General features: G+C 42.3%; 1 protein-coding gene across 5 annotated transcripts in view; it reads left to right on the top strand.

The window, feature by feature from the left end:
- The window catches only part of itpr1b (inositol 1,4,5-trisphosphate receptor, type 1b), a 731378-nt gene that overhangs the window by 501263 nt on the left and 215547 nt on the right, over positions 1-14568 (top strand). For all 5 annotated transcript variants that reach the window (XM_072472138.1, XM_072472140.1, XM_072472139.1 and 2 more), the window contains one exon: positions 7326-7448. In XM_072472138.1, the coding sequence (XP_072328239.1) occupies positions 7326-7448 (123 nt within the window). The remainder of the gene's footprint in view (positions 1-7325; positions 7449-14568) is intronic.

The following is a 14568-nucleotide window of genomic DNA, read 5'->3' as shown; positions in this document are numbered from 1 at the left end:
TGATTCCGACAAAGAAAGTGTCTTCCAAAGAGTAAACATCAGTATCCTTTGAAAAATTTTGTTCAAAACCTTCTTCTTTAGATTCTACACTTCTCGCATTAATCTGCCTTGAATTTGACATCGCAAATTTAAATGTGTGTGTGGATCTGCACTGAGCAGCAAAATGGTTTTGCTTGCCACATTTTGAGCATAAGGGCATTTTTTTTGCAAGTGGGAGGTTCCACACCTTGTACACATCATGACATAGACGTTATCACGCACGACATGTCTTTGCGCATGCGCAGATCGATTTTCGTCCGTCTCACATCTTTTGATGAAGTGCGCATGTGTAGGGTTAGAATGCGCGGGCGCAAGATGGTTGCCGTCCAAAACACGCATTTTCTTCATCTGCGACACTGCCGTAACACATTCTACCTCGAGATTCGCTTTCGCTCCCTTTTCACGGAGAAAAAATTCTTGGTACTGATTTTTTGATAACTGATGTAAATGACACATTTCAATCTAACGTGAGATCCTTTTGCCTCGGCAATCGTTCTCTAAGTTTTTCATCAAGTATGCCAAAGACTATTTGGTCTCTAATCATGGAATCATTCAGTACTGAGAAGTTACAAGATTGAGCTAGCAGTCCTAAGATCAGTAACAAAGCAATCAATTGATTCACACTTGTTTTGCATTCTCTTATTGAAACTAAAACACTCAAACGTTTCTTTTGTTTTAATTTTGCAATGATGATAAAACTTTGCACCTATTACTTCAAACTTACTTTTATCTTGATCCGCTGTATATTGGAAAGAATTATAGATTTCAATGGCATGTGGATCAGCCATAGTGAGTAAAAGAGCTATTTTACGTGCATCAGTGGCATTATTCAAATCGGAAGCCTCTAAATAAATGTTGAACTGCTGCTTGAACACCCGCCAGTTTACATCAAGTTTACCGGTGATCCTTAGTTGTCGTGGAGCTTGAGCTTTATCCATCGATCCTGGATTCATCAAAGTTCTGCAGTCTCAGGTTCGTGCTTCGCAAGTCGAATAGATTCTTGGTTTCCTTTTGCTCTAATTTTATTAAACTAAACTAGTTAGCTTCAGTAGCCAATACCTGGTACCATGTTATATTACACTTTGTGGTAATATGTCATTATTCTTTGTCACGTAATCCAGAATGGTCTGATGGTGTGATGATCAAGAAATCACCAATCTTTAATTTGAAGCAAAACGGATTTATTGAATAACGATTAAATTAAATTGAGTTTGTGCATATTGAATTTGCTGTGACTGTTAATGACTGTTAATAAAGTAAGACTGAATCAGTTGGACTATAATCTATGATTAACTTTTAACCAATGAATGCCACGTGCTAATTCTCTCTAACCTAAACGAGTCCTTGAGTTGTTATCTATCTCTCTCCTCTGCTAACACTACCCAAGATCCCCTGAGCATTGATAATTATACTGGGAACTGGTGGTGCCCTCGAGTGTTTACATTACATTGAGATGTAATAATTAACCCTTTAGTGTTATGACTATGTACATATCATTACATTTCCTATACATTTTTCCCCTGGGTGGCTCTCAGCAGTGTTCTGGAAATTGATTTTTTTCCATCCTAAAGACTCCAGGGCAATCCTGGCAGGTTGCAAACCCTTCATTAGTATGTATTATTGACCCGAAGCTGAACACGGACCAGCCATATAAATATCATGTCTGCAAGAATCGCCGAGAGTTTGCGTGTTTTGTACGAGGTGAACCCTGTTTAGGAGCACTACTGAAGAAGGACTTTACCGCTGCACTTGATTTTGCTCGTTTTCCTGAAGTGCAGGAGGACCCAATTGATCCATTTCAGTCGTTTTTGGGAAGCTTCACTGATTACATTTATTTCAGGGTGATTGGTTTGACGTGACGTTTACTTGGTTGATTGGTGATGACAAGACAGTTAAAGGTGTAATTCCTTTCCAGGCGGAAAAATGGGACATTGACGCATTTTTTTGTGATTTTCCAAGAGTGAGCCTGGTTATCTGACAAAAATTGTACCCTTCAAATCTGTGTTCCTGTGCAATTGTGGGCAAAATTGAGAATTCCTAATTTTGGTAGGCCTTTGGAGACCAGCATATGATTGCAGCCTTTAAAGCATACCCATAGAATGACGAGTACATGCCAAGACCTTTATCAATTAGCTCCATTCCATTTTTGTAACCTTTTGAGTCGGATCTCCAGTTCGTTAAATTCGAAAAGAAACTGCTTTTAATTTTCCTGTCTAAATTAGCATCCAGACCGCTCATCATTTATTTCTGTGCGTAAAATTATCAAAGATGACACCACAAGCTGTAGATGTAGCATACACGGGAGTAAGTAAATCAATCATCTTGTCAGTTTAATTTTCCCCCACATTCCATCATAGAAAACCACCACTGATATACTTACAGCAGACGTGGATGAAACTTGAATGTTTTTAAAAGTATGGCTGCTTTATATCCTGAGGCAGTTGACTCCTTTCTTTGGGTCTGCTTCATAGTCCCAGCAGTGCTTTAATACATCATCTAAATAGGTGTTCATATAATAATAATCTTTATTGTCATAAGTAGGCATACATTAACACTGCAATGAAGTTACTGTGAAAAGCCCCTAGTCGCCACATTCCGGCGCCTGTTCGGGTACACAGAGGGAGAATTCAGAATGTTCAAATTACCTAACAGCACGTCTTTCGGGACTGGTGGGAGGAAACCGGAGCACCCGGAGGAAACCCACGCTGATACGGGGTGAACGTGCAGGCTCCGCCCAGTGACCCAAGTCGAGAATCGAACCTGGGACCCTGGAGCTGTGAAGCAACAGTGCTACCCACTGTGCTAATGTGCCGCCCATATTGTATGAACTTAGTGTGGCTGTCTGCAGACCGTCCCAGACCAACATTTCAGTCTGTACACGCATACAGACTTCATGAGCTTATTGGAATAGTCATCAGGAGCTAGAAACCTTCTTGGCAACGGACAGTCAAGTGGGTTGTCCGACCCGACCATCTGTTCCAGCTACATTTGCGGCTGAGTGGCCTTGGAGAGGGAGCACATAGTGTTTCCACTGGCACACTTCAGGCCTTTCCTGACTGCTGGAAGCCACGAGGGCTGGAGTGCTTTATCACACCCAGTACTGACATTCATGTTTAGTCAGTTAAGCTTCCTTTGCCACTTTGTTTTAGTCACAATTTCCCACACACCAGGGACTATCATGCCCTCTCGTAGTTATAAAGATCTACAGCACTGAAAAGGCCCTTCGGCAAATTGCATCTGCACCGGTCAAAAACATCTACCTATTTTAATCCCATTTTCTAGCACTTGGCCCATACCTTGTATGCCTTGGCATCGAAGGGGAAACCATCTAAATACTTCTTAAATGTTATGAGGGTCTCTGCTTCCACCACCCTTTCAGGCAGTGAGTACCAGACTCCCATGACCCTCTGAGTAAAAAGGTTTTCCCTCACACACCTCTAAACTTCCTGCCCCTTGCTTTAAATCTATGCCCCCTGGTCATTGATCCCTCCACCAAGGGGAAAGTTTCTTCCTGTCTACTCTGTGTATACCCTCATAATTTTATGCATCACAATCATGTGTACCCCTGTTCTCCCCCCCACTACCACCACTCGGACTCCTATGCTCCAAGAAAAATAAACCCAGTCGATCTAATCTCTCGTCAAAGCTCTGCAACCCAGGCAACTTTCTGGTAAATCTCTTCTGCACCCTTTCCAGTGCTATTACATCCCCCCCCCACCCCCCACCCCCTCCCCATAATGTGGATTTCAGAACTGCGCATAATACTTTAGCTGTGGCCTACCCAACATTTTATACAGTTCCAACATAACTGCCCTGCTCTTAAAACGCTATGCCTCAGATAATAAAGGTGTATATACCATATGCTTTCTTAGCCACTTTATCACTTTTGTTTAATTTGTTGATTTTTCATTTTATTCAAAGGAGTAGCAAGAAACCTGAACATTTTTCACTGCTTGTACTCACCCAGACATGATGTAATTGATGTTAGGATGCCTACTACCACATTTGGACAGAGTTACATTCGCATGTCATAGAATTTCATCGAATTTACAGTGCAGAAGGAGGCCATTCGGCCCATCGAATCTGCACCAGATCTTGGAAAGAGCACCCTACCCAAGCCCACACCTCCACCTTATCCCCATAACCCAGTAACCCCACCCAACGCTAAGGGCAACTTTGGACACTATGGACAATGTATCATGGCCAATCTACCTAACCTGCACATCTTTGGACTGTGGGAGGAAACCGAAGCACCTGGAGGAAACCCACGCACTCACGGGAAGAACGTGCAGACTCTGCACAGACAGTGACTCAAGCCGGGAATCGAACCTGGGACCCTGGAGCTATGACGCAATTGTGCTAACCACTATGCTACCGTGCTGCCCCGAGGCCGCATGTTATGATCCCAGACCAGACCCAAACATTTGCTAGGATACTGGACAGAAACCTCAATATTTAATTTAGTTTCGAAAACTGTGAGGAAAAGGTACTTCACTCCAGGAGTGACTCCACACACAAATAGGGATGTGGTGCATTAAAACAAATGTTATAATTGATGCAGTATTAAACTAACTTTAACATCATACAAGAAATAGCTTATAATTACCAGTTAAACAATGCTTAACAATAAAATGAAATACTAACTGCTAGCTTTTACCTTCAAGCAAACAAAACCGATCTCTTAAGTCCACTTTTAAATACAGTTGGCAAACATAGGAATACTCTATAGAGATGCATTGGAGAAACTGCCTTGAGAGAGAGGTCCTTCAGGAAACAACCTGCAGAGTCTTGCCTGTGTCAAACTACTGTTTAACTTCCCAGTATTTGGCAAAGAGCTCCTGTTCTGTTCACAGCAAAATCTAAACTGAAATTCAATACCTGACTGCTTCAGCCCCTGGCCCCTCCCATTAACTACATCATCTCTATCCCACCAACTGGGTATGACCATCTTACTATGGCGAACCACAACCCCTCAATTATCTAAACCCCAGGGAACCTTCTTTATATAAACAAAATTCCATTAGCCTTATTTATGTAAATGCTATATATGGTTGGAATGAACGATTTAACTTTTACAATGCTTTAATTGCCCCTTCTGTTGCCCCAGTGTCTGCCTGTCTTTTAAACCAGGATTTCTTACTGCTGTAGACGCATACACCTAGTAACCCAGGCTTTTAATGATTACTGCGCCAGATACATGTAACACAATAAATATCTGAAATGCATACATTAATCACATACACAAATGTAACTAAATGGTGAGCCTGGGCTTTCCCTGATGTCTATTATCAATCTTCTGTTTCACCACTTGTAATGCAATATTGTGAATGGCTCATTCCATGTCTTATTGCAGTGATTAATGAACATTGTACATTTTGTTCCTTAAAATGTTAAAAAGAGCTGTTGTATTCTGTAGTTTCAATGCAAATTTGATCAGATGTACGATTGGAGCACTGGTCTGACTTTAACTCAGCTGTTTAATTTTAAGCTTGGGTAAATGTAAAGTACCTGGATATTGCTTGCTTATCGTTGATAACCCTGTGCCCTACAATATCATCCCCCCCCCCCCCCCCCCCGAGTTAGATGCATTTAAAGGCATGGGGAAGCCAAGTGATTTAAATGCCCAGGTATACAAAGAGCTACAAAATAAAATCAAAATATGACTGGCCTTCATCTTGGAATACAAAAGGAAGGACATTTAGGCTTCATTTCTACAGCCTCTTGCTCAGACCCCAGCTGAAATGCTGCATTAAGATTTGGGAACTGTTGGATCCGAGCAGTAGGCAAAGCAAAGTTTAATGAAATGCACAACTACTCTTCTCCACGCCCCAAAGGGTTCTCCAGCCCCAGTCTACATTTTAGGCTGAGGTTTTTATACCCAAAAAGGGAAGCTCCGCCCCTTAAAGGAGAAAGTTCATACTCTGCTGAGGTCACGGGAACCTGATAGTCCATCCCCTGTGACCTCGGTGAGAGTTGTAACAGACCTTAAGTTGGGAAGTACACTCTACCCTTGGGCAGGATGAGGTGCAGATTCACTAGAATTGCAGCACTAAAAGGTGAAGTTTTAAACGCAGAACAGAATCTTCCATTCTTGGTGGGCTGCCTGAAAAAGCAACAAGACACCCCTGCTTGCTCTGAGGAGGAAGGCTCCCCATATCTTCTGCCCATTAGGCAGTTAGGTGGACAGCAACAAACCTTCCCTCAGACTGAGGACCCTGGAAGGTAACCCTTCCTGGCAGTCAAGAGCTGCTGACCAATCAGAGGCCGGCAGATCTTGTCAGCATCATGGAGGAGGTTGCTGGAAAAGTACCATGCTCCCCCCTACCCGAGTCCCAGCACCACAAGTAAGTGCTGTTGGAATGAGGGGGTGGTTCACGTGGGATAACGGTTGTGGCAGAAGGGGACCATGGGAGACTATCAATGGCCAACCCTTGCTACTGTTCATGCTCTCAATCATGCACTGGTTAGTAAAGATCGAGGGAACGCACAATTTTATTGGTTAAGTAGGTCACATGTCAGTAGGCTCTCCTGGAGTTACAAAGAGGTAGGAAGGGACCCTTAATGATCATTAATTGGCCATTTAAGGGACTTGAGGGGAGGTGGGGTGGGAAGGTCACCCTTAGGCCTTCCCGCCCAGAACTTCCAGCCAGTGCAGGAAGGTGTCGGACGTCGATCCCGATGCCAACCCACCAAATCCTTAGGCCCACCTCCTTCCTCTCCTCATGCCGGGGAAGAAGATTCAGCAGCCTCTATATTTTTGCCGCATATTTCCGTGAGTTGAGAAAGTGGATGGATGACCTAATGACCTAATAGAGGTGATTAAAATGGCAAAACAATCTCACTGGGTCGACCCAGAAGTAATTTCCTCTGATCTGGGTCAATGAAAATGTTCAAAACTGAGATTGATTGATTTTTGGTAGCTATTGGTAAAAAGGAATGTGGAAACAGGACTGGCAAATAGTTGAGGTACAGATCCGCTGTGATCAAAATGAGCCGTGGATGGAGCAGGCTTCGGGGATCTCCTCTCACTCTTTGCTGAGATGTCACTTGCGTCAGTCTGGGTGCACAAGCTTTTTCCGTAAAGCACCATGCCACTGCTTTGTAATGCTGTTTTAATATCTGCTTATCTGGCCCCATATTACCTATCTTGAGTATTACCATTCACTTTATCTGATATATTTCTAAGAGTAGCCTACAATGAGAGTAATTTATTAATTTAATTACAATGTTGAAGTAAGTAACTATAATAAAGGCATTTACTTTTAGCTTTCGGGTTTGTTTTTCAGGTCAGCCAGTTTTATACTGGTGCTCCCGCAACATGACATTCTGGAGCAGCATCTCTTTCAATCTGGCAGTCCTCATGAACCTGCTGGTCGCATTATTCTATCCATTTGAAGGTGTCCGAGGAGGTAATAACACCTTGATTCATGTGTAATTTGTGTGACTTGTTTAAGTGGAATGTTTGAACATGCTCATGTCCATTTTTGATTACCTTCCTCTCCTAATATATTTCATCAACAAAAATTTGGATTGAAATTTGAATGATCTTACTCTCTGCCTAGCTTTTCAGTTTAAACTTCATTTCAGTCTCGAACACTTGACTAAAAGCTTTCAATCTACATCTAAATAAGCAACGAGTTGCTCAATTCGGGGTCCCAATTTAATGAATTTGTGACCATTTCATTTGAACATATACTGTTGTTTTAAAACTATCCACAACATAGCTGTTCCTTAAACAGCCAAAGATGGCTAATTCTAGACAATTTGACATGTACATGAATTGTTTGGAAATTTTATCAGTCCCAAAATTGAGAAAATTAAGTTTTTTCAAAATGGTTTGGAATTGAAAGCACTTGACATGGAGATAGTAATTGGTTAGAGACAATAAATTTTGATCACTGAATTACAGTTGTTGCATCCGTTGAGTGACGGTGGCAACCATGACGCAGTGGTCACGCTCTCACCTCTGAGCCAGAAGGTTGCCAGTTCAAGTAACATTCCAGAAACCTGGGCACAACATTCCACTGCAATTCTGAGGGAGTACAGCACGGTTGGAGGAGCTGCCGTTCAGTTGAGACGTTAAACTGAGGCTGAGGCTGCCCCCGCAGATGGATGTGCAAGATCCCATGTCATTCTTGGGAAGAAGAACAGGAGGGGTTCACCCTGGTGTCCTGTCCAATCTTTATCCCTCATCAAACATCATTTTTTTTTTAAATGATGAGCTGGTCATTTTCCTTTTGCTGCTTTGTGGGAGTTTCTTCTGTACAAATTGGTCAATGCGATTCCGTATATTACAGAAGTGACTATACTTCAGAAGAACCTCATTAGCTGTAAAGTGATTTGAGATGTTGCAAGGTCATGAACAACACTTCAGAAATGCATTCATTTTTATCGCACCGGACATCCCTTGTAACTGCAAAATTATATTGAGAAGTCTGTGTTCATGCTGCTGTGTTAGGTGGAAGTGCCAAATGCACAACAGTCAACGTTGGATGTGTTGCGAGGTCAATTGAAATCCCACTACAGAAATAGAGATGGTAGACAAAATTAACAGCGACCACGGATTGAAGCTACGGGTGATGAATATAATTTTTATTTTTTTAATAGATTGAGTACCCAATTATTTTTATTTTTTTTCTCAAAATTTGAATAAATAGTCCCATTCTACATGGTCAAATGCTTTTTCAACATCCAAGGAAATTATAACTTCTGAAGAAGGAGACGGAGTCTTAGAGTAAATAATATTAAATAGCCACCTTAATTTGGACAATGACTGTCAGCTCTTAATAAAGCCAAATTGATCAGGAGAGAGAATAGTTGACTAAATGGCATCCAAATGGAGGGCGAGAACTTTGCCTAGTATCTTGTAATCCGTGTTTAGCAGAGACTTGGGGCGAAAGGATCTGCACTCAGGAGGGTCCTTTACTCTTTTTCAGCAATGGTGAGCTGTTTGTCTGATTTAATGTAAACTGAAGATTACCATGTAAAAGCAATTCTGAGAAGACTAAGCTAAGCAGGGGAGATCAATGGGAAGAGAATTTTTTTAAAAATCAACAGAAAAACCATCCGGTAGCACCTTGATGGCTTGATCTATTTCTTGAGTTGAGAGGAGATTATCTAACGCGTACCTACTAACCGGGCTCAAGGTTGAATATCAAGCTTGCCACAAATAAATGAAAGTTAGAATTATCTGCCACCTCAGAGGAATACAGCGTAGATAACATTTTAAATTTATCATTTATACACTTGGGGAATCTCATGTAGAAGTACCAAATACAATGCGAAGATCTGTGGTCCGGTTAAAAGTCACTGGCATGCCAAGTTAGCTACAGAGAATTTTTCTGCCTTTTTCGCCATGCTCATTAAACTGGTGTCTGGATTTCATAAAATGTTGCTCAGCCTGGTTGGTATATAAAATATTAAATTTGGTCTGTAAATGGAGTCTTTCCTTGAAAAGCTCGAGTTGGTGCAGACCGATACCGCCAGTCAATTTGGAGTCAACTAATTCAGATAGGTGACTTGAGCACTGCTTACTGATCTTTGAATGAAATAATCTGACCGCTGAGATAACTTTAGACGCTTCCCAAATAGTGGATGCAATTACATTGGAGATCGTATTGATGTCTTAAGAAAAAATCAATCTGGGAGGAGATAAATTTAATAAATTCTTCATCCGAGAGAAGAATAGGATCAGAGTACAAAGTACGTTGAGCGGGCCCATTTTGTCGATGTGGGTGGACGGAAATGATCAGATAATACTATGACATTCACTGGAGTCTAAAAGCGAAAGCGGTTTACTATCTTAAAAAGAGCATATCTTGAATAAGAATGATGAGCTGGAGGGAAAAAAAGAAAAGTCTCTTGCAGCAGGGAAAAGAGAACGCCACAGATCTGTAACTTTGTCGATTTGTAAAAAGGAACAGAATAACAGAAGCTGCTCCAGCATGAACCAGTCTTGGAGCGGTCAAGAGAAGGATTTAAAACGCAATTCAAGTCCCCACCCGGAATCAGATGATGGTTGTGCATGTTGGGCAAAGAGGAGAAAAAAAAAATTGTTTTTTAAAAAAACTGACCATCATCCCAATTGGGTGCATACAGGTTGGCCAGAATGGCTTGTTTACTAACAAAACCACCAGATACAATCACAAAGTGCCATTAGGATCCGCTATGATATGTGAGGAGACAAACCAGATATTTTTCTGAATCAAAATTGCAGCATCACCCTGCCCCCCATGATTTAGTGAAATTTGGAATGAAAATCCTGCACCCCGCCCCCTGCCTTAGTCTAAAACAACCAGGTATGAGCAAATGAGTTCCCTGGAGAAAAGCTATATCAGCCTTAAACTTCTGCAAGTGAGAACATACCTTACTGCGTTTTACAGGGTGATTCTGCCCTTTTACATTCCACGTAACAACATTTGTAGCAATTTTGGACATATTAGATTAAGCATTCTTAGGTGTCATTACACAGAAATGGAAAATTATTAACTGACCTGTTATGGGCCAGGGTTGAGAAAACTACAAAGTTTATTATGGAGTTCACCTGACCTATTATCTGTTTATTGAATTTGGGTAGGATGGGCACAAGAGTCTGCCTTTCAGGTGTTATTCAACGGACTTCTTGGGCGTTTTTAATCCAAAAAACAAGCTTTATTCGAAGAATTTAATTACATTTGTATTGTAATTTGTATTGTACACACAGTAAGAATTTTTATCAATTACAAGCATGAAGACCCCACACACCTACAATAATCTATGTATAACCCTTAATGAATTCCCCCTTAATTGTTCCAATTTAATAACAAAATCCAAGTAAAACCATAAACCCCTTTTCAAAGGCGTGGCCCAGAACACAGCATTCTCACTCGTATAAGACTTGTTAGTGATTCTCTAGTTCCCCTTTTCAAACAGCAGGTTTGAATTCCTTCCAGAAAGCAATTATCTCTTTTATGAAGATAGAGAAAGACACTTCTTTCAACCAGTGCAGTTCAAACCAGTCCAAAGCTCAAAGCGAAAGTAAAAATTCATAGAGTCACAGCCAGCTCCACCCACAGAATGGCATCACTGAAGCTATGTGATGAGACAAAAACATTTCTGAAAGGGACACTGCCATGACAGACCAGATTGAGGTAACCAAGTCGAAACAAATCACAAAGTGATGAAGAGCAACCAAAGAAAAAAAGAAATAGGAGAGATGAGAGAAAATGAATGAAAATAGAAAAAGTCCACAACGCCAGCCTCCGCACCTCTCCCTGCCCCTCTTCTTAAGCTAGATGCAAACATAGTCTTTTTTTTTTTGATTTTTAAAATAAATTTAGAGTATCCAATTCTGTTTTTTTTCCATGCCCAGTTCACCTACCCAACACATCTTTTTGGGTTGTGGTGGTGAGACCCGCGCATCCACGGAGAATGTGCAAACTCCACACGGACAGTGACCCAGAGCCGGGATCGAACCCGAGTCCTCAGTGCCGCGAGGCAGCAATGCTAGCCACTGCGCCGCCCAACATGGTCATCTTCAGGATAACCCAAAAGAACTTACTCCAAACCCCACCCAAAGCAAAATAAAACTAAGGGGTTTCCCAAGCACCAAATAGCCCAGCAAATAGCATTACAATTGCCACATTGAAACATGTTATCACAATTAGCAACATCATAATCAGGTCCTTCAACCTTTGCGGCTGCTGTTAATATCATCCTACCATCAAGCATTCAACATTATTAATGCGCTGTGGGCGGCTGTAGAAAGGAAAACAAAACATTTTTAAAAATAAATTTGAAGTGCCCAATTCTTTTTATTTCCCAAATTAGTGTATCCAATCCACCTACTCTGCACATCTTTGGGCTGTGGGAGTGAGGCCCACGTAGACACGGGGAGAATGTGCAAACTCCACACGGACAGTGCCCCAGGGCCGGGGTCGAACCCGAGTCCTCGGCGCCATGAGGCAGCAGTGCTAGCCCATCAAAAGGAAAAAGAAGCTTCCCACAGCTGAAATGCGATGGAATGTCGACTGTCATTGCAGCCCATCAAATAGATAGACCAGTAGCCAGGTTTCATCTAATATAGCCATTCACTGATTCGGAATCAAGGAATATTTTGTGAATGCTATTGCTATCCACGATCCTTAATCTGGCAGGACAGAGCAGACTAAATTTTCCTCCCGGACGTTGCAGTAGGAAATCCTTGACCTCCGCAAAGGCAGCTCTTGGTTACTGCTGCAGTGAAATACGGAAAAATTAAAGACTCTGTTGCTTTTCAAGAGCAGGGTAACTTTATGTCCAGCCAGCTGCAGAGTCCTCCTTGACATGATAGGAATGGACTTCAATAATGAAAGATCTTGGCCTTAGCCTTGTTTTCAGCTGGGACTGTCTGGCAGCAGCATCTCGGGGGGGGGGTGGGGGGTGGGGGGGGGGGGGGGGGGGCATGCGTTTTTCAGTAGCTGTGCCACAGGTTCCGTAGAGCAAAGGCCCTCCGTTATCCCCCACTCCAAAAATCCTCAGATTGGATCTCCTCTTATCTTGCTTCAAGGTCTTCAGTTTTAGCCGTCAATTTGTCAACTACACATGAGAGCGAAACCACTTTATTCTCGAGCTGCATCACTTTGTCTGAATACTCATTGGCGGATTGCTCGGACTGGCAAGGCGCTCCCCTGTGAAGTGCAAATAGCATTGACCGAGTTAATGGAAGTCAGTAGCTCCTCTCAGTCAGTAATCAACCACGAAGTTCGATAGATGTTTAAAAAATCCACCTTGTCATCGATTTTAGACAAAGGTTTTGATCTTAGAGAAGCTATAGTAACAAGATTTGCGTTTTCTGTGTTTGGAAGTTCCTCCATCAGATGATCATGGGCGGCATAGTGGTTAGCACAGGGACCTGGGTTCAATTCCGGCCTCGAGTGACTATCTGTGTGGTGTTTGCACTTTCTGCCAATGTCTGCTTGGGTTTCTTCTGGTTTCGCGTGGGTTCCTTCTGGTTTCCTCCCACAGTCCAAAGATGTGCAGGTTGGGTGGATTGGCCACGCAAAATTGCCCCTTAGTGTGATTGGGCGCAGTCACTGGGTTATGGGGATAGGGCGGAGGATTGGACCTCGGTGGGTTGCTCTTCCCAAGGGTCAGTGCAGACTAGATGGGCCAAATGGTCTCCTTCTGCACTGTAGGGATTCTATTCTATGATTAGGTGCAAGCAGTGCCGAGACTTGACAATCCGCATCGGTGTTTCCCCTCTTTGAGTGCGGATGCGCCATGATGAAAAACACGGCAATTGAGACTGGCGAAAATGGAATTGAGTCAGCAAAAGATAACAGTGGCAGCTATGAAAAGTTTGGGCACTAAATAAATTAAATTAACTAGGGAACCATTGAGTTAGATATAGAATTCTATATACTCTGGGGCAGTTCCTACGGATTGGAATGTGGCAAATGTAACCCCATTATTCAAAAGGGGAGGGGGAGAAAAAAGGGAGAATTACAGACCAGTTAGCCTGACATCAGTCGTGGGGAAGATGCGAGAGGATAAAAGACGTGATAACAGACTGTTTGGAAAGGATTAATGGGACTGAACAAAGTCAGCATGGGTTTATGAAAGGCAAATCAAGCTTAACAAATCTACAGGAGTTTTTTGAGGGTGTAACTAGTAGAATAGATGAGGGAGAACCAGTGGATGTCGTGTGTTTAGACTTTCAGAATGCTTTTGATAAGGTCCCTCATAAGAGGTAAGTGGGCAAAATTTAAAAGCATGGATAAGTGGCAGGCAATGACCAGTGGGGTACCGCAGGTGGCACTGCTTGGGCCCCACTGTTCACAATATATATAAATGACCTGGATGAGTGAACCAAATGTAACATTTCCAAGTTTGATGATGACACAAAACTGGGCACAATTGTGAGTTCTGGGGAGAATGCAAGAAGACTTCGAGGTTGTATAGACAAGTTGAGTGAGTGGACAAACACATGGCAGAAGCATACAACGTAGCTATATGAGAAGTTATACACTTTGGTGCGGAAAAAAGAAAGGATGCATATTATTTAAATGATATATTGAGAAGTGTGTATGTACAAAGGGGCCTCGGTGTCCTTTTGTACACTAGTGAACAAAATTGGAGTGGAACAAGCAATCAGGAAGGCGAAATAGTATGTTGGCCTTTATTGCAAGAGGATTTGAGTTCCGAAGTAGCGATGTCTTACTGCAGTAAAACAGGGCCTTGGTGAGACCACATCTGGGGTGTTGCATGAGTTTTGGCTCCCTACTTAAAGGATATATATAATTGTCATAGAGGGAGTGAAGAGGAGGTTCACTAGGCTGAAACCGGGGTTGGCAGGATTGTCCTGAGAGGATAGATTGGTTTGACTGGGCCTGTATTCACTCGAGTTTAGAAGAATGAGAGGAGATCTGATTGAAATGTGTAAAATCCTAACACGGCTGGACAGACTGGATGCAGGGAGGATGTTTTCCCTGGTTGGCGAATCTAGAACCAGGGGACCCAGTCTCAGGATACAAGGTAGACCGTTTAGGACTGAGATGAGGAACCATTTCT

Source organism: Scyliorhinus torazame, chromosome 13, assembly GCF_047496885.1.
Source record: "Scyliorhinus torazame isolate Kashiwa2021f chromosome 13, sScyTor2.1, whole genome shotgun sequence".
Taxonomy (NCBI): domain Eukaryota; kingdom Metazoa; phylum Chordata; class Chondrichthyes; order Carcharhiniformes; family Scyliorhinidae; genus Scyliorhinus; species Scyliorhinus torazame.
The sequence above is the reverse complement of the archived record's forward strand: the minus strand, read 5'-3'. Positions and strand labels throughout refer to the sequence as shown.